Here is a 16,193-nt window from a genome sequence, read left to right on the forward strand (position 1 = left end):
TGTATTTTTTATAGTATAAATATTCTCATTTTTGGCCATAATTGTAAAAAAAAATATTTTTGATTTTAATTTTGAAACTGTTTTGTCGTACAGAAAACATTCATTCGTACTGAATGAACAATTTCATCTTAATATAATATACCTCCTTCTTTATTTGACTTTATCGCTGTTAATATTCGTTAATACCTATTGTTCTATGATGTACATAAATATATAAATTATATCAAACAATTATATAACGACGAAGTACCTCCACTCACCAATAAGACTGGTAGCAGGTCTTTACTCTTTTACACTCTTTTAACATTTTATTTTCATCAATTTCCTGATTTTTAATATTTTATCTAGTTTCTATAAAACTGCCAATTATTTAATACGATAGTGCCATAATGGTATCATTGTATTAAACATGTGGCCCGCGTACTCGTACGGCTGGCGAACGGGTTTAAGTGTAGCTTGCAATAAATGTCATATTTTATTTCTTCAACATTGTTAAATTTTTAAATAAAGTTAATAACTATTGTATAAAATATCAATATGCACATTTTTGTTATAACTAGTATTAAATATTGTTATATTATAATAATTATAATAAATAGATAAAACAAATGTATTTTGTTTACTTTGAATTTAGTAAAAAAAGGTGTTTTGTCCGCCAACGTATAAATACGTAATAGTTAATATTTTATGGCTTGTTGGTAATTTGAATATGGCATAATTCACAATTTAAATACCTAATTTAATGTTTTTATATTATTATCTTGTCATATTTTTTGGCAAGACATTAACATAATATTAATTTTGTATTTTTTCGAAACTAGAAAAAATATTAAAAATCAGGAAATTGATAAAATTAAAATAATAAAACGTCAATATTTTCAGAAAAAAACTCTACAAAATGGTTATCTTCAATTTTTTTTAAATAAAAAATACATTTTTTAACTTTTTTACCAAAACATAAAAATAAATTAAAACATGAAATATTTGTAGTTCTTGTACCTGTGAATCTTATTAAAAAACCAGAATTATGACATTTCCATTGTATCAGGAGATATTGCAATGGGTAAATTCACGCGGGACACCCTCTATAGTAAGAAATAAATAAAGTACTATTTGATTGTAACTAACTAAACATTTTTTTAGTGGTTGTTCTAACACCAGCATTTTTTCCACATAACATGAAATATATAGATCGACGCCACTGCAAGGTTGATACAGTGGTCTTAAACGGGGGGGGGGGGGCAATTTGTTAGTTATCAACTAAAAAAAGGTCATATTCTATTTAAAAAAAAAACTTTGTTGGAATATGATACTTTTTTTTGGGAATGGGGGAGGGGGCAATTACCACCATTGCCTACCCCTGTATCCGCCCGTGCACCACTGGCTCTACATACTTAACGTCTAATTATTATAAATTTATTATTTTGAAGCATTTAAACCTATATTATTATTATTGAGAAGTATTATTAAATCAACAGTTATTTATTTTTAGTTATACTGTTTACTTTAGTCTATACGACTATATAATATACGTAGTGTGATCCATTAAACGTAATATCTACACTAATAATTTCAGAAAACATTCATAAAAATATTTGTTTTACATCGTTATAAATCCTTACAAAATAACATTTTTGGAAAAAAAAATTAATTCTTTGTTATAATTGTTTAAATAAATATGATAAATTATTGAAATAATTTGCTATGTTCTTCTATGAAATAATGAATTTACAAAAATAAAAAATAAAAAAATGTGATAATTTCTTAAAATATTTAATGATGTAAAATTATGTAAAAAAATTCAAATTTTTAAATTTTTTTTGTTTAGTTTATTTAAAAATGAATTGTTTACATGAAGTAGATCAGCCAGTACACTTTTTTGTAATATTGTCATTTTAGTATAGTAAAATATTGTCCTAATTAAAGTAGAAAAGCCTAATATAATGAAACAATAATAAACAAATATAGAATTAATTTCCAGACTACATTTTTCTTACTTTTCAAATATGTTACCTACTGAAGAAATAAAAATAAATAATTATTAACAAAATTGGAAGACCAGTTTTATAATGAAAAATTACAATGGACAAAATGTCCAAACATTTATTTTTTGATGGAGACTAAAGATCCTAAATCTATAAAAATATATTTAAGGTAAAAACATACCATCATAGCCCATGCCTTGCCAAGTTGTTATTTGAAATCAATGGTGTTCATCTTTTTAATTTTGTAAATCATAAATTTTTACTTAATAACTTAAGTTATGCTGAAATAAGAGGTACTGTAAATACTACTCGGTAAAAGACATCAAATAGTAAAAATGAACAATAATCTGAGTCATTCTTTAATAGTTAACCTTGGAATATCACAAGAAATTGTGCTTAGTCTGATATTATTTACACATGATATGATATATAAATGGGTTATTGAATATTAATGTAGAAGCGGAAATAATATGTTTTGTTTTTGCAGATGAAACAGTGATTCTACTTCATGATAAAACTATTGTAAATGTACTTGTTAAAGCAAATAAAACATTTACCGTAGTTAAATCACGGTTTAATAACAATTTATTTGAACTTAATTTAAATTAAATTAAACATATTGTGTTTAATATACAAAATGTTTTAATTCAAAGCAATTTAAATATTTGCGATCATTTGTCACAAATTCTAGATTCTAATAAATTGAATAGCTCATGTGTATACATTGAAAATAATGTTTATCATATTAAATATTTAGGGCTATTTATAAATTCACAATGAAAATGGAAAATGTATTAATTATTTAGTGTATCTTAATTGTATATTTTTTTTACATCTCTTGTAATTTAAGGTATATTCTTGATAAAAAAAAAAACATTTAAGAATAATATATATTTCACTTTTATCTTATGGTATTGAGAGTTTGAGATGCACTTATGATATCCATTTAATACATTAACAAATATACAAATCTCTACAACAATATGTGCTATACCATATAAAATACATAATTAAATATATTTATTCAGTGGATCTCGTGAAGCAATCACTTCACTTTTTAAATGGGTGGGTGGGTTGTGATTAGATGGGTAAAGGTAAGCTCTAGGAGTTAATACGTTAATAAGGTTAAATAAGATGTTATATATATTATAATTGATGCCAGATAGCATGTTTTAGATTTTGTTTCACAAATAAAGTTTGGAGCCACTATATTTATTTGTATATTTTAAGTAAAGTTTGAACTGTTGAATGTAATAACTATAGAAAACTATAGATATATAGGTTGATAACCAAAAGATTCTGTTGTTATTTCACTTTCCCAACTGAAAATAATATGGGAATTTCTTTTTTTTAGAATTGTCTAGACAAAAATAATTTGAAATTGAAATTGTTTCATAAATAAACAATTGCCAATATTTAATAAATCAAAATAATACATTTTATTTAAATAAATAATCTTACTTTAAAATAAATAAATTAATATATTTAATTTGAGGTGCATATTCAGTAGAACTGTATTTTACACAAATTGAACATTTTCCATACCACTAATAAATTGATAAAAATTACATTAAGATGCATTGTTAGTAAATTAACTTATAAAGTGTAAGTACCTAAAGTTAAAAATTAAATGGCTTGAATGCTTATATAAAAAAAAAATGTATAAATAATTTTAATTAAAAATAATAACTTATAATAAATGAATAATATATAAAATAAATTGTATTTAACTAAATAAATAATTTATGGCTATATTCTCAATTACTGTTCATCTAGTAGAAAAAAATTACAACACAACTATAAACCAAGTATAATAAATTATGTCATTAACAAAACACGAAGCGCAAAACGATTATAAAGTCCATAGAAATAACTTATTTGGGTATACATTGAATTTAAAACTATACCAGCCTTTATATGAAAAATTGATACTTTTAAAATGATTAAAAATAAGAAATATAAAATATATGTTTGATAAATAATTTATATTTACTCTGGAAGACAAAAAGAAGATCTAACTTCAATTTTAAATTAAAGTATGTATAGAAAAAATATATAAATAGCTGTCATGGTAAAAATAAAACTTTGACCTTATAACATTAGTAGGAAATTATTTTGTAACTAATATATATAATTATAGCCTGCAAAAAATATTCCAGACTAAATGATTTACTATTATAAGTTCTGTTGGTACATATATATAAACATGTTTGCCTTAATTAAGCATTAAAACCCATGAATCAGTTAACAGAACTCAATCTAATATAATATTAATCGCAAAATTAGTTTTACTAATTATATAAGGAAAGTATTTTCTTTAATTAAATTACTAGGACCATTTTTAAATAACAGTTATTTATTATTATTAATGGTAATATTCAAATTATAAATAATTAAAAAAAAAAATAATAAGATCTTTGTACATGATCGTTTTACAACATTGTGTAAAGTTTAACACAAAAATGAGCTTTGGACTTAATATCATAAAAATATTATTTTATTAAGTACAATTTAATGTATGTATAAATGGTCACAAAATTATTTATTTTTTACTTCACACAATTTAAAATGCAATCAGAAATTCAATTTCATGTTTATTTTTAATTTAATCAGTAATTTAGTAAAATATTTACTGTAGTTTTTTTTTTTTTTATGGATCATTTAATGGTGTATAAAGCAAAATACAAAAAAAAAAAAAACGTAAAAATAAAAGTAAGTAAAATAATAATAATAAATATTAGTATAAAAAAAAAATGGGCTTTTAAAAAAAATTAATGACAATTAAAAATCAATAATTAACACGTGATAAACTCTGATTAACTAAAGTGTTTTTTATCTTTATTTTAAGGTCGTTCTTATTACTAAAATTATAAATTGAGTAAATATCTTCACATGATAACACATTTGTCGTTATTTTGAGGATCGCCCTAAAAAAATATTTAAAATAAAAACATTATAATAAAGTAATTTTTAAAAAAAAAACATGTTTTACTTCATTTTTATGCTATGATGAAGGATAGCCCACAAATTAAAGTATATACTATACTTTCCAAAAACCTATCTACATTTCACACATTTTATTCAATAAAACATAGTATATAATTGAAAAATATGAAAATAAAGTCATTTATTTATAGATTACACAAAACTGAAATATCATACAAACCCAGAAAAATTATGTTTATTTTATCCTTATTTTTAAAACTACCTCACAAAAAATAACATTTTTTATTTTTATATTTAAACCAACTAATAAAAATTTCTAAACTGATTGAAAGAACACTCAATATAAAACATATATATTTTTAGTTTGATAGTATATGCTATTCTAAAGATAATAATGGAACTATATTTCTATTTACATTATTTGTTGAATAATGAGGGATTACAAGAATACTTTTAAATGTGTAAAAGTTATCTATTTCATATAATGATTTACCTATTTTAAAATTATAAATATGTCTATTATTTTATTTTATGCTAAAAACTATAATGAAATCTATACTTACTGGTTGATGAAACAATTCTGTTTCATAATCACCATATCCTTCATTGGCTCGTGAATGAGAAACCTGCCCTTTTTTAAGTTCATGAGTAGCTACTTCCTGTAAAAAAATATAATACAGTAATAATATATACAATTCTTCATTTAAAATTTGCATACTTGACCCTCAGGATTTAAAAGTATTGTAGCCATAAGTTCACCAACAACCCAAGCTTGAGTGTTCATGACAATTGAACCAGCACTAGGTTCATGAATTTGATTACTGGCAGTAGAAGACCATACAGTTAACCAATTGCCAGCACCTAGTTTTACTGAACGATGAAACTTGAACACAGTAGAAACATTTTGCTCTGCAGTGGTGCGTACTAATTCATATCCACTCAATGCAAATTCCTAAATTATTATTATTAGTTATTTTATATTTCAAAGTCAAAAAATAAATATAAATATTTCATTTTTACCTTTGATCCTTTGTTGTATAATTTTACAAATTGGCCATCTGGACATACTTCACAAATTTCAATATCACCAGTTGATGAAGCAGTAATAACATTAGAAAATTCATACTCTGTTTCATCGCGTTGAAATAATTTTCTTTTTTTTCCTCTTGGGCTGCCAACTACAGATGAATTTGGAGTAATACTCAATCTCCTCTCTTCACTCTCTAATAATTTTCGATAAGCACTAATTTCCATATCCAACGCCACTTTTATATCCATTAAATCTTGGTATTCTTGTACTTTCTGGGACATATCATCTTGCATAGCTGTTAATTGTTGATCAAGTCCTTGAATTTCAGCTATATATTTAGTTCTTTGAAGTTCTTTTAGTCGTTCTAACTCAGTAATTTTCCTCTAAAAAAAAAAATATATGTATATATTTTTACTATTTTTTTTTTTAAATGTTAAAATTTATTAATAATAAAGTAAGTGTTATATACCAAGTAATCATTATTGGAAGACAATAAGTCATTTATTTGTTGTGTTAATTCAGCAACACGTGAATTGGCCACATTGATATCTTCTTGAGCTGCTTCCATAGCTTTTTTTTTGCGTTGCAATTCATTTTCCAAATTTTGAAACTACAGTGTTCAATATTTTGTATATATTCATTAATTACGGTTATTATTTTTATTAAAAAACTGATTATACCTTGCTATCAAATAAATCAGAAATTTCTTTTTTGTTTCGTTTAACATCTTCTTCGGCTTGTTGTCGTAATGTTTGTAATTCAGATTGTAATTTATCTTCATATTCTTTAATTAAACGTCCATCTACTTCAGTAATAACTTCTGTACGGCGGCTAGTTCTTGTATCATTGAGTTGTTGTTTATGAACCTATGAAAAAATACATTTTTTATGCAAAAAATATAATATAAAAAACATGTATTAACTTTACCTCTTCTTTAAATTTGAAATTTTCTTTCAAGCTTTGTAATTTGTTTTCAGCTGTAACTCTTTGCAGAATTTCTTCTTCTAATGTTTTTTGTACATCCTTAACATTTTTCTTTTCTATTGTTAATTCTTTGGTCAATTTCTGTAAGAAAATTCAAAAATAATTTAAATAATGACTATATTATATTAACTTATCTTAGTATATTAGTTTTGAATATTTAAAATTATCAACAAATAAATAATACTTGCCTTATTAGCGTCTTTTAAATTCTTATTGTCAATCAAAGTTTGACCATATTTAGAATTTAATTCATTAAATCGAGCTACATATGGTGTAGCTTCTTTTAATTCCTTCAAAGCTTTATCAAGTCTGAAATAATTAAATTCTCAATAAATTTTCTGATACATTATAAATAACATTGAATAGTTCTATAGTAAAAAAAAAGGTACACAATATTTTGAATTTTATTATCAGGTAATAATTATTGTTTTAATAATACCTAATTTTAAGTAAATGAGCAAGTAAGAAAAGTTTTTTCACAATAAGATATTATCTGGGAAACAATAAACATTTTTATGATGATATTATTTTATTATCTGACAATAATTTTTATCTATATTATATGCTATCAAATTTAACTTAATGTTATAAATAAAAAACTTAAAACATGTTATATTTTAGGTATGTTTAGTATATATATATATTATTATTTTCAATCAACTAATCGACCATGTACCTGATCAGCTGGTAATTATAATTTTTTTTACTCCAATATTATAGTTATTTTTAATATTACATCTAAAAGTATTTAAAATTAAAAAGAAGTTTTTCACAAATGATATGTGTGGTACTTACTTGGTTTTGAGCTCTTCGATTTCCAAAGTTTTACGCCTATTCTCTAACTCGAGGCGGCTCTTTTGTTTAGCTTCACGGTCTAATGCATTTCTTAGATCCTCAAGCTCAGACTCAAATAATACCTTAACGTTGGACACCTCCCGGGTGGTCACTTCCTCTGAAGAATGGAGCTCTTGGGTCAATTTTGAGTTTTCGGCTTCCAAGTACTTAACGCGATCAATGTAAGCGGCTAAACGGTTGTTCAAATTCTGTAGCTCGTGTTTCTCCTGAATACGGCTGAACCTGGTAGGGCTCAATGTCACCGTCCTCCTGCTCTTCTCGCTATTGGTAGTGCTGGTCGTGGACTCATCTGGTTGCGGAGTGTTTCTGGCCGCACCACCTTTTCTCAATGGCCTCTGCGACATTTTAATGGCCGGTGTTCGATCACCACCACTATTCGATTATTCGCATAAAACGCGTGTAAAAGAAAATTTACAATATAATCACTTCGAAATCGGAGCGCAAAAAAGATCGATTTTTATAATAACAATTATTATAAACGAAATAACACGGGTCACCAAAATTATAAAACACTAAATATTTACCATCAATCAGCCGCCGGGCAAGCTATAGTGTATACACAAAAATCTTAACGGGGGTCGTAAACCCACGCCTACAAGCCGCGAGACGCCGACTCGGCTTTTTCAGTGTGACCAACTTATTCATAAAAAGCGTTAGTACTTTAGTATTAGTCACGGCTTTAGATAGGAAAGCCGTGCCGCCGTAGTATTAGTATAAACTCTATGATTATTTTTTCATTGTCATCTCTACTCTAGTCTCTAGTCACACTAACAGACCAATGTAGAAATGTCACTAACATTTTAACATGTTTACATAAATATTAATATATTATACACGATATATAAAATACGTATATCGTATAACCGTAACCGTAAACGAAAGCTAATCGCTAGTCGCTACTTCTGACTTCGCTGCACAGACATACTGATGTCTTATACGAGTGACATGACAACATGAGCATTGAGTAAAGATAATTCACAATTATCTATAATATTATTATGATATAACTTATATTATCTTTTAAAACACGTGTCATGAAAACCTTATTAACTTATAGTAATAGTATAAGTTCTATGATGAAAACCTACCACATTGAAAGTGAATCGCTAGTGATGATGGACTGTGGTACCGAATGTCCTAATATTACTTGCCCTTAACGATTTACGATTATCTGTTTCATTCTTGCCTCTCTTACTCACTTACTCTCTATTTACTAATTATATGTAGAGCATTTACCTCGATGCAAAAGCAAATTAATGAATTTCTACTTATTTTAATTTGTTTTCTATTTAGTATTTACTAAATATTCATATTGCTAATCATATAATTGACAGCTCGACGTAATACACGAGTTTTGATTATCAGACATAATACGAATTCTATTTTTCGATATTAAAATAATTTATTTCAATGGCTAGATTTTGTTAGTATCAACAAAATATTGTTAATAATATTTAATGTGAATGCAGTTATTTATGATGATAGTTCATTATCAAATTACGTGAAAACATGTGACTCGACTGTCGTGTATGTGTGGTGTGTGCTATGAATTATGCATGAAGGTCTTCACAGTCCACACATATATTATATTTTCACGCATAATCTAATGTATACGTATATACATTATATATAGATATGATTACACTAATGCCCTATACTGCTCTAGACCAAATTATGGTTAGGTACGTTTGGATTGAAAGAATTTGTTAGGTATTCTACGATTCTACATTAGGACAAGTCGAAGGTCAATTTAAAAAAAAGTCATTGGTGATGAAAATGGAGGCATGAAGCTCTATATATTCTACGTATACGGTTTAAATACCTAATTTTACATATTCAAATATCTTTAGATGGCTATACATACATATGTGCTACATAATAACAAAAGACAAACTGTTCAAACTTTACATTTAAATTATTATTTTGGGCGCCAAGGTTAGTATCTAAATTGTTCGAAGAAAAATGCAAGAATAATTCTGAATTGTATAGGATTTTACATAGGTATAACTAGGGGGGCTTAGGTGGGCTTCAGCCCGCCCAGCTAGAATTTTTGGGTAAATGTATGTGCGTATTATAAACATATTTGTATTAACTTTATTTTTGCCTTCATTTAAACAAATTCGAATCAGTTTTAAACACCAATAAAAATGATAAATAATAATCAAATTAAAAAAAATTTGTTACAAAACGAATTTAGAAATTTAGCATTAGCCCCCCCCCCCAACTTAAAGGACTAGTAACGCCTATGAAGATTTATTTTAGAAAAGTAGGTTTTTTGATAGCTAGTTGGTACTATGATGTAACGTTTTAAATTTCCCCCGCAATTTTCTTAAGCATAAAGAAAAACTATCCAATAAAGTAATAAATAATATTATATACCTAGAATTTTTTTTATTTTTGCAAATTAGAAAATTTGAACTTTGAATTAAGTTAAGTTACTTTTTTTCAAAGTTAACTTAACAGGTTAAAAAATATCGTTAGCTTGTCTAGCCTTAATATTTCTTATAGTCCTAAGAATAATCAATTATGGTACATATATGTATACAAATAGAAGTGCAATTTGGGAAGGATTGGGTGTGCTTAGCGGTATTATACAAAAATTTCCTCGGTTTGTCACAAAACAAGAGTCAAAAGACGTATAAGAAGGATTTTAATATAATTTTAGAAAAATTCGCTAATATATATAATTTTATAATAATATAGTATATAAATAAATAATAAGGACGGAATCACAGATTTTTTTAAATTAGTAAATCGTTCACATCCAAGTATATGGTTATTCATAAAAATGATGTAATTAGAATATTAGGAGTCGATGAAGTTAAAATTGGGCAAAGAGATATTGGACAACCTCCGGCAAAAATAAATGAATATTAATATGCAAGGAAAATTAAAAAAAAATTGTGAGCAGTATAATAATAACGAAAGAAGTATTGAAAACTTCTTAAAATGTATATCATTGACATTTATAAACTTTAATTAGGCAATATGTGTGTGTTAATTATAAGGTTTTTTTTTGACAATTTTAAATATACTGCAATAACGAAATAATTGTTTATTTTTTTTTAAATATTATAATGAATGTTGTTAATATTTTTAAACTCCAAGGTGTTTTACTTAGTTTATTTTGAATAATTTTACCACGGACATTTTTATCTAGATTTGTGCTTAGCTCCTCCAATTTTAAAATTAGCGCCCCCAAATTGTTTCATGTTAATTTATATTTTAATAGTAACAGGTATCCATAACCTTAAGATAAAATCATGAAAAAAAGATAGAGGAGCTTCAGCACTCCCAGTTTTTTCACTGAAATTGCAACCTTGCATAAAATTTTTAATTTTATAATAAAGGAAAAAGAATCAATATATAATATGTAAAATATTTTTAGCAGCATTTATTACACCTAATTCAAAATCTAAGTGTAATTATCTTGGAGCTGGATGTATATTGCGGGTTTTACATTCATTTATTATAATATCAAAATTGTCCTTGTATATTATAACTTGAATTTTGCGCTCAAGAATACAATAAGAAGCAGCTATATAAAAAAAAAAAAATGTTTTTGTACACGTATCACATTTAATTGCTTAAATACTTAAAAAATTCAAGAGCAAAGCCAAAGTTACCACCGCTAAACTATGTATTCGACTTAGCCATCATAGACGTAAATTTACTTTGTTAGAAAGGCCCTCCCTAGGTTAGGTTTATAAACATAGAACAGACCCACGGAGGGTTTCGCCCCATACTCCTACATATAAATTTTACAATTTCATTGTATCTAAGTTTTATTATATAAGATGTATAGAAAAACTTCAAAATTATTTACTTAACGGTGTACCTATAATGCATAACTTTTTATCGTTATCATTTTAAAATATTATGATGTATAGCTCAATCATTTTAATTTTATTATAAATTTACAATACAAAATTCATACATGAAGCTTAAATGTTTACATATATAACACATACCTATCGGATATCCTGATTATGAATTACGTTTTACATTTTAAAATTGTCCATAATAAATAACCTAAATTTCTTGAAAAATTTTAAAAAAATGTAGGGGGAATAAATTATTATGTTTGTTACCAATATATATCTATATATTGATTATTATTAATAATCCTTGCGCTGCAGGTATTTGAGCCGTGATATCGTATAGTAAAAATCTTTCTTAATCTTATACTTTATATTCACCTATTAAATTTTTAATTAAATAAGTTCATAAGTATCTTATTTATATTTTAAAAATCAATTTCTGACTTTTACAAAATTTTTATTTTTAAGCGAGATGAGAGTATATAAGATATTGAAATTCAAAAATACTCATATATCTTACTTAAAGGTTTAAAAAATAATTTACCTTCAACAATTATTTCTGACAGACATCTCCGTGCGTTTAGGTGGATTTTTTTATCCTCTATGGTTTTGTATAGTTCTTTTTAAGTTATTTTCCCTCGGAAATTCGGCTTATAGGTACACTCTTCGGAACATTTAGTATTCCACTTAATACAAAAAATTGACTAGGTGCGTCATTGGTTATTTTGGCTTTTGTCTTCATAATTTTTTGAATTTGTAATGCAGAAATCATATTTTTATTCTCCTTGTGTACGTGATCGTATTCAATGGAAACTAAAGTTGGACTATCTATACTTAAATACATTTTTAAAATACAGGGACACTTCATTGAACTTGATTTAGTACATCTCCAACGAATTATAGTTTCGCATTATTTTTGAATATTGTAAAAATATCCATTGTATTCAATTTGAGGTTAATTATTATTATTAATAATAATATTAATTACTATTTATTATTATTACTTCCATTATATATTCGTACTATTAATTTAAAATAATTAAAACGTAACACGATAATAATCAGATGAACAAAAAATGTGTACTGGAGAAAATGTCATATACAACTGTAGGTAAGTAGTATGTACTATGTACTTAGTAAGTACATGCTTTTAATTTAAAATAATCACAACAATAGCTATGTGAACGAAAAAATCACATTTCTAACAATAAAATGTTGTAGATACTAAGATATGTACTAACATCAGTTTTCAGATTGAGTCTACAATATACAATTTAATACCTTCATCATTTGTAAGATAAAGTCAAATGTCAATTACTTTTATTACTACATACTTTAATCTCTTATATTTCAAATATAAATTTATATCTATACTGTAAAATATTTGGTGTATTATTTTATTAAATATTATTATAAAGTATATTGTATAAGTATATACAAATAATTAAACGAATATTTAATTTTATATAATTTATATGGTTATAGATACCTATATCAAAAAAAAAATGTTAGATAATTATATTGAAATAAAGGTACATTGTAAAATTAAAAAAAAAGTGTTATGTATTTCGTTGATCCGGGACTCTTTTTTCCTATAGCCGAGGCTTTTTTTATAGTATTTTTATATCAGGACTTTTTTTCCGAATACTAATAGTATAGCTACACTAATTCTACTCAGTAACCAGTATTCAGAATAAAATTATTAAAACAAATATTTTCGAAAATGACAAAAACGTAATAATTTTTCAATCAACAAATGGCTTATGTTATATGGATTATCTGATATATGCAATAGCCACCATTATAAATTGACTTCCAATTTAAAGTAAATGTGAGGCTGATTCTTCAGTAGGCTCCCAACAAATGTATATTTAAATTAGGTTCCAAAACCATAGAATATTATGATTTAACAAGGGTTTCTTATATTATACGCGTTACTATTTCAATGTCATTCGCACTTTGCATTCAATTAAGTTTTGATTCGTGTGAATTTTTCCATTCCAAATTTAACTTGCAATTTTAATCACCAGACCTAATAATCTATTCAACTTTTTAAATATATGTAAGCTAATATTATAATTATTGTAAAAATCTAAAATATAATAAAATCACATTAAAAAATGTGACACTGGTGCAATTTTAAGGTTTCAATAATATATAAAAAAATTAGTCAGTTCATATAAACCACGAAAAATAATTTATTGTACTAATTTTATTTTAATAATATATACGAACAGCCCATTTAAAAATATATTTATATCATTAAATAATATATTAAGTTATTGGTAATTACAAAGAAAAAACAAGTTAGGTAGGCATTTTGTATTTTTGTATACACATTTATATATATTATTTATTATATATTTACATATATAATACATGTATTTTGTCATGGTATAAACTATAAGGTCTATCGTTGTACTATAAATAATGGATTTTAATTTTTAGTACAAGAATTTTATTATATCTCGAAAATTATTGGGAACATACCTATCAATTACAAAATAATAATTAAATATCAGAGCCGTACCTTAAGCCATTTTTTATTCTGCCTGCAGAACTAGCGATGCACTACCTTGGTGGTGGGGGTAACACACTCACAGTTTTTTATATTTCTTAATAAGAGTCGGAAATATTTAAAAATTACTAATTAGGTTTTGAGCAAAATAAGAATTACAATTTTTAGCTACAAGTATGTTATTCTCAACAGTATATCTACAAATTAGTGAAAAATGTTATATTGTTCATTATATTTTTTCTAAAGTTAATTATTTAATATTTTTACGCCCCCAGCATCAGGCGCCCAAGGCAAACACCTCGCTTACCTCACCCTAGTTACGACTGACGCACCGTTAAATATTTGACTAATATTACAGGCTCATAACCTACAGCGTATTGATTGGCCTAACAAAATGTATTACGTAATAATTTAAATCTACTTCTACTATTTAGGTGCGCCAATATTTAGTCAATAGTTATGATAGGTAGGTCTTGGGTACCTATAATAGAAATTATATTATAATGTAAAAATATAAATTGTGTGTATATATACCTACCTATTAATTATCATAATCAATTTGATAGCAAGTTGTACTCAATAGAACTTATACCTTATGTATAGAGTACTCTATGGTTAAGGCATGACAAAATACATGTATTTTGTTAAATTGGACTTAGTTTGGACATTGAAGGGGTTAATATTGCAATTTTTCAGTAGATACTTTTTATAGGTAATTTTTTTTTTAATTTTAAATTTATTGAAAAAAAAATATAGATCCCTATATAATTTTCCAAATGAAAAATTAAAATAAATAATGAGAAGTTTTCCCATATTTAACTTTTACTCTTAGGCAAGGCATTGTTCCTCCTCTTTTTTTGTTGAATAAAATGATTCCAATGGCTCTAATGTCAAATACTTAGGCTTGATCCTAGATAAACGTTCAACTTGAACAGAGCTCATAAAACAAAAACGTCTCATATTAAACCTACGGAGAAAGTCCCTGTATCCATTTCTAGGCAAACACTTCAAACTCAACTTAAAAAACAAATTGTTGCTCTATCAAACTCTTCTGAAGCCTATTTAGTATTTGGACATATGGTGTCCAATTATGGGGCGGGAAAAAAAATCAAATATCTACAAAATATAAAATAAAAACATAGGTACCAATCTATATCACTCAAAATAATTGGTAGGTAATTATTAATGTGATCTTCTATGAGCTTTATACTTTTTGTAATTATTCATACTCTGCACTCAGATCTTGGCTTACAGACTATGGCCAAAGTGACCTCATCTTGTTTTAAATGCTAGGTATCGTTATCGTCTAGCGAACCATCCAAATCCACTTATTTCCGCATTGAACTAAAATAACATCCCAGGAAACCCTCCAAGAAGGCTCGAATATCGTGACTTGACTCAGTTAAATTAGAAAAATTAAAAAAAAATATGTATATAATAAATATTGTATATAATATTATCTGTTACTATCATCTAATTGTTCGTATCTGAGTGTTGCTGCTGGGTGACCTCTATATATAGTTTACAAATTGTATATATTCTAAAAACGTTAAAAAATAAAAAAATTGTCAAAATCACGATAATTTACAATTAAAAGTAGATTATGGTAAACAATTTATAAAATCTTAATTTTTTTAAGCTAAGATTTGAAAATGTACTTATTACAATATACTCGAAAAAATAATATATAATGAAACTAAAAACTTATCACTATACAAACATAAAACATAATTAATATATTACTTACAGATATTTATAGTTTGAATTTGACCAAGAATAGGTATTTTAACGATGAGTAATATATACTACAATAATAATAATAATATAATAATATATATATATTATGGTATAATAATATACTATTATTTTTATAATATGTTATGTCTTTATTATTTTTTATCATTTAAAAACTTTATTGATGAGGACCATGGACTAAAATTAGTCCGACTTAGTCCGGGATGAGAAAACTTTTATACATAATAATATTATTAATTTTTCTATACACAATGAAATTGTCAAAAAACGTTAATTATTTTTAACAAATTATCTTAGTT

General features: G+C 25.4%; 1 protein-coding gene across 1 annotated transcript; it reads right to left on the bottom strand.

The window, feature by feature from the left end:
* Positions 1-4,429: 4,429 nt before the first annotated feature.
* LOC113556437 (lamin Dm0-like) lies at positions 4,430-8,363 on the bottom strand. Its single transcript, XM_026961384.1, has 9 exons — positions 7,741-8,363; positions 7,134-7,254; positions 6,889-7,026; positions 6,642-6,827; positions 6,431-6,571; positions 5,952-6,344; positions 5,650-5,883; positions 5,495-5,590; positions 4,430-4,912 (listed from the first exon to the last, which is right to left on the bottom strand). Exons 1-9 carry the CDS (start codon positions 8,142-8,144, stop codon positions 4,874-4,876), a joined length of 1,752 nt encoding a protein of 583 aa, XP_026817185.1. The 5' UTR covers positions 8,145-8,363; the 3' UTR covers positions 4,430-4,873.
* Between the last annotated feature and the right edge of the window lie 7,830 nt (positions 8,364-16,193).

The sequence above is a fragment of the Rhopalosiphum maidis genome, chromosome 1 (genome assembly GCF_003676215.2).
Source record: "Rhopalosiphum maidis isolate BTI-1 chromosome 1, ASM367621v3, whole genome shotgun sequence".
NCBI lineage: Eukaryota > Metazoa > Arthropoda > Insecta > Hemiptera > Aphididae > Rhopalosiphum > Rhopalosiphum maidis.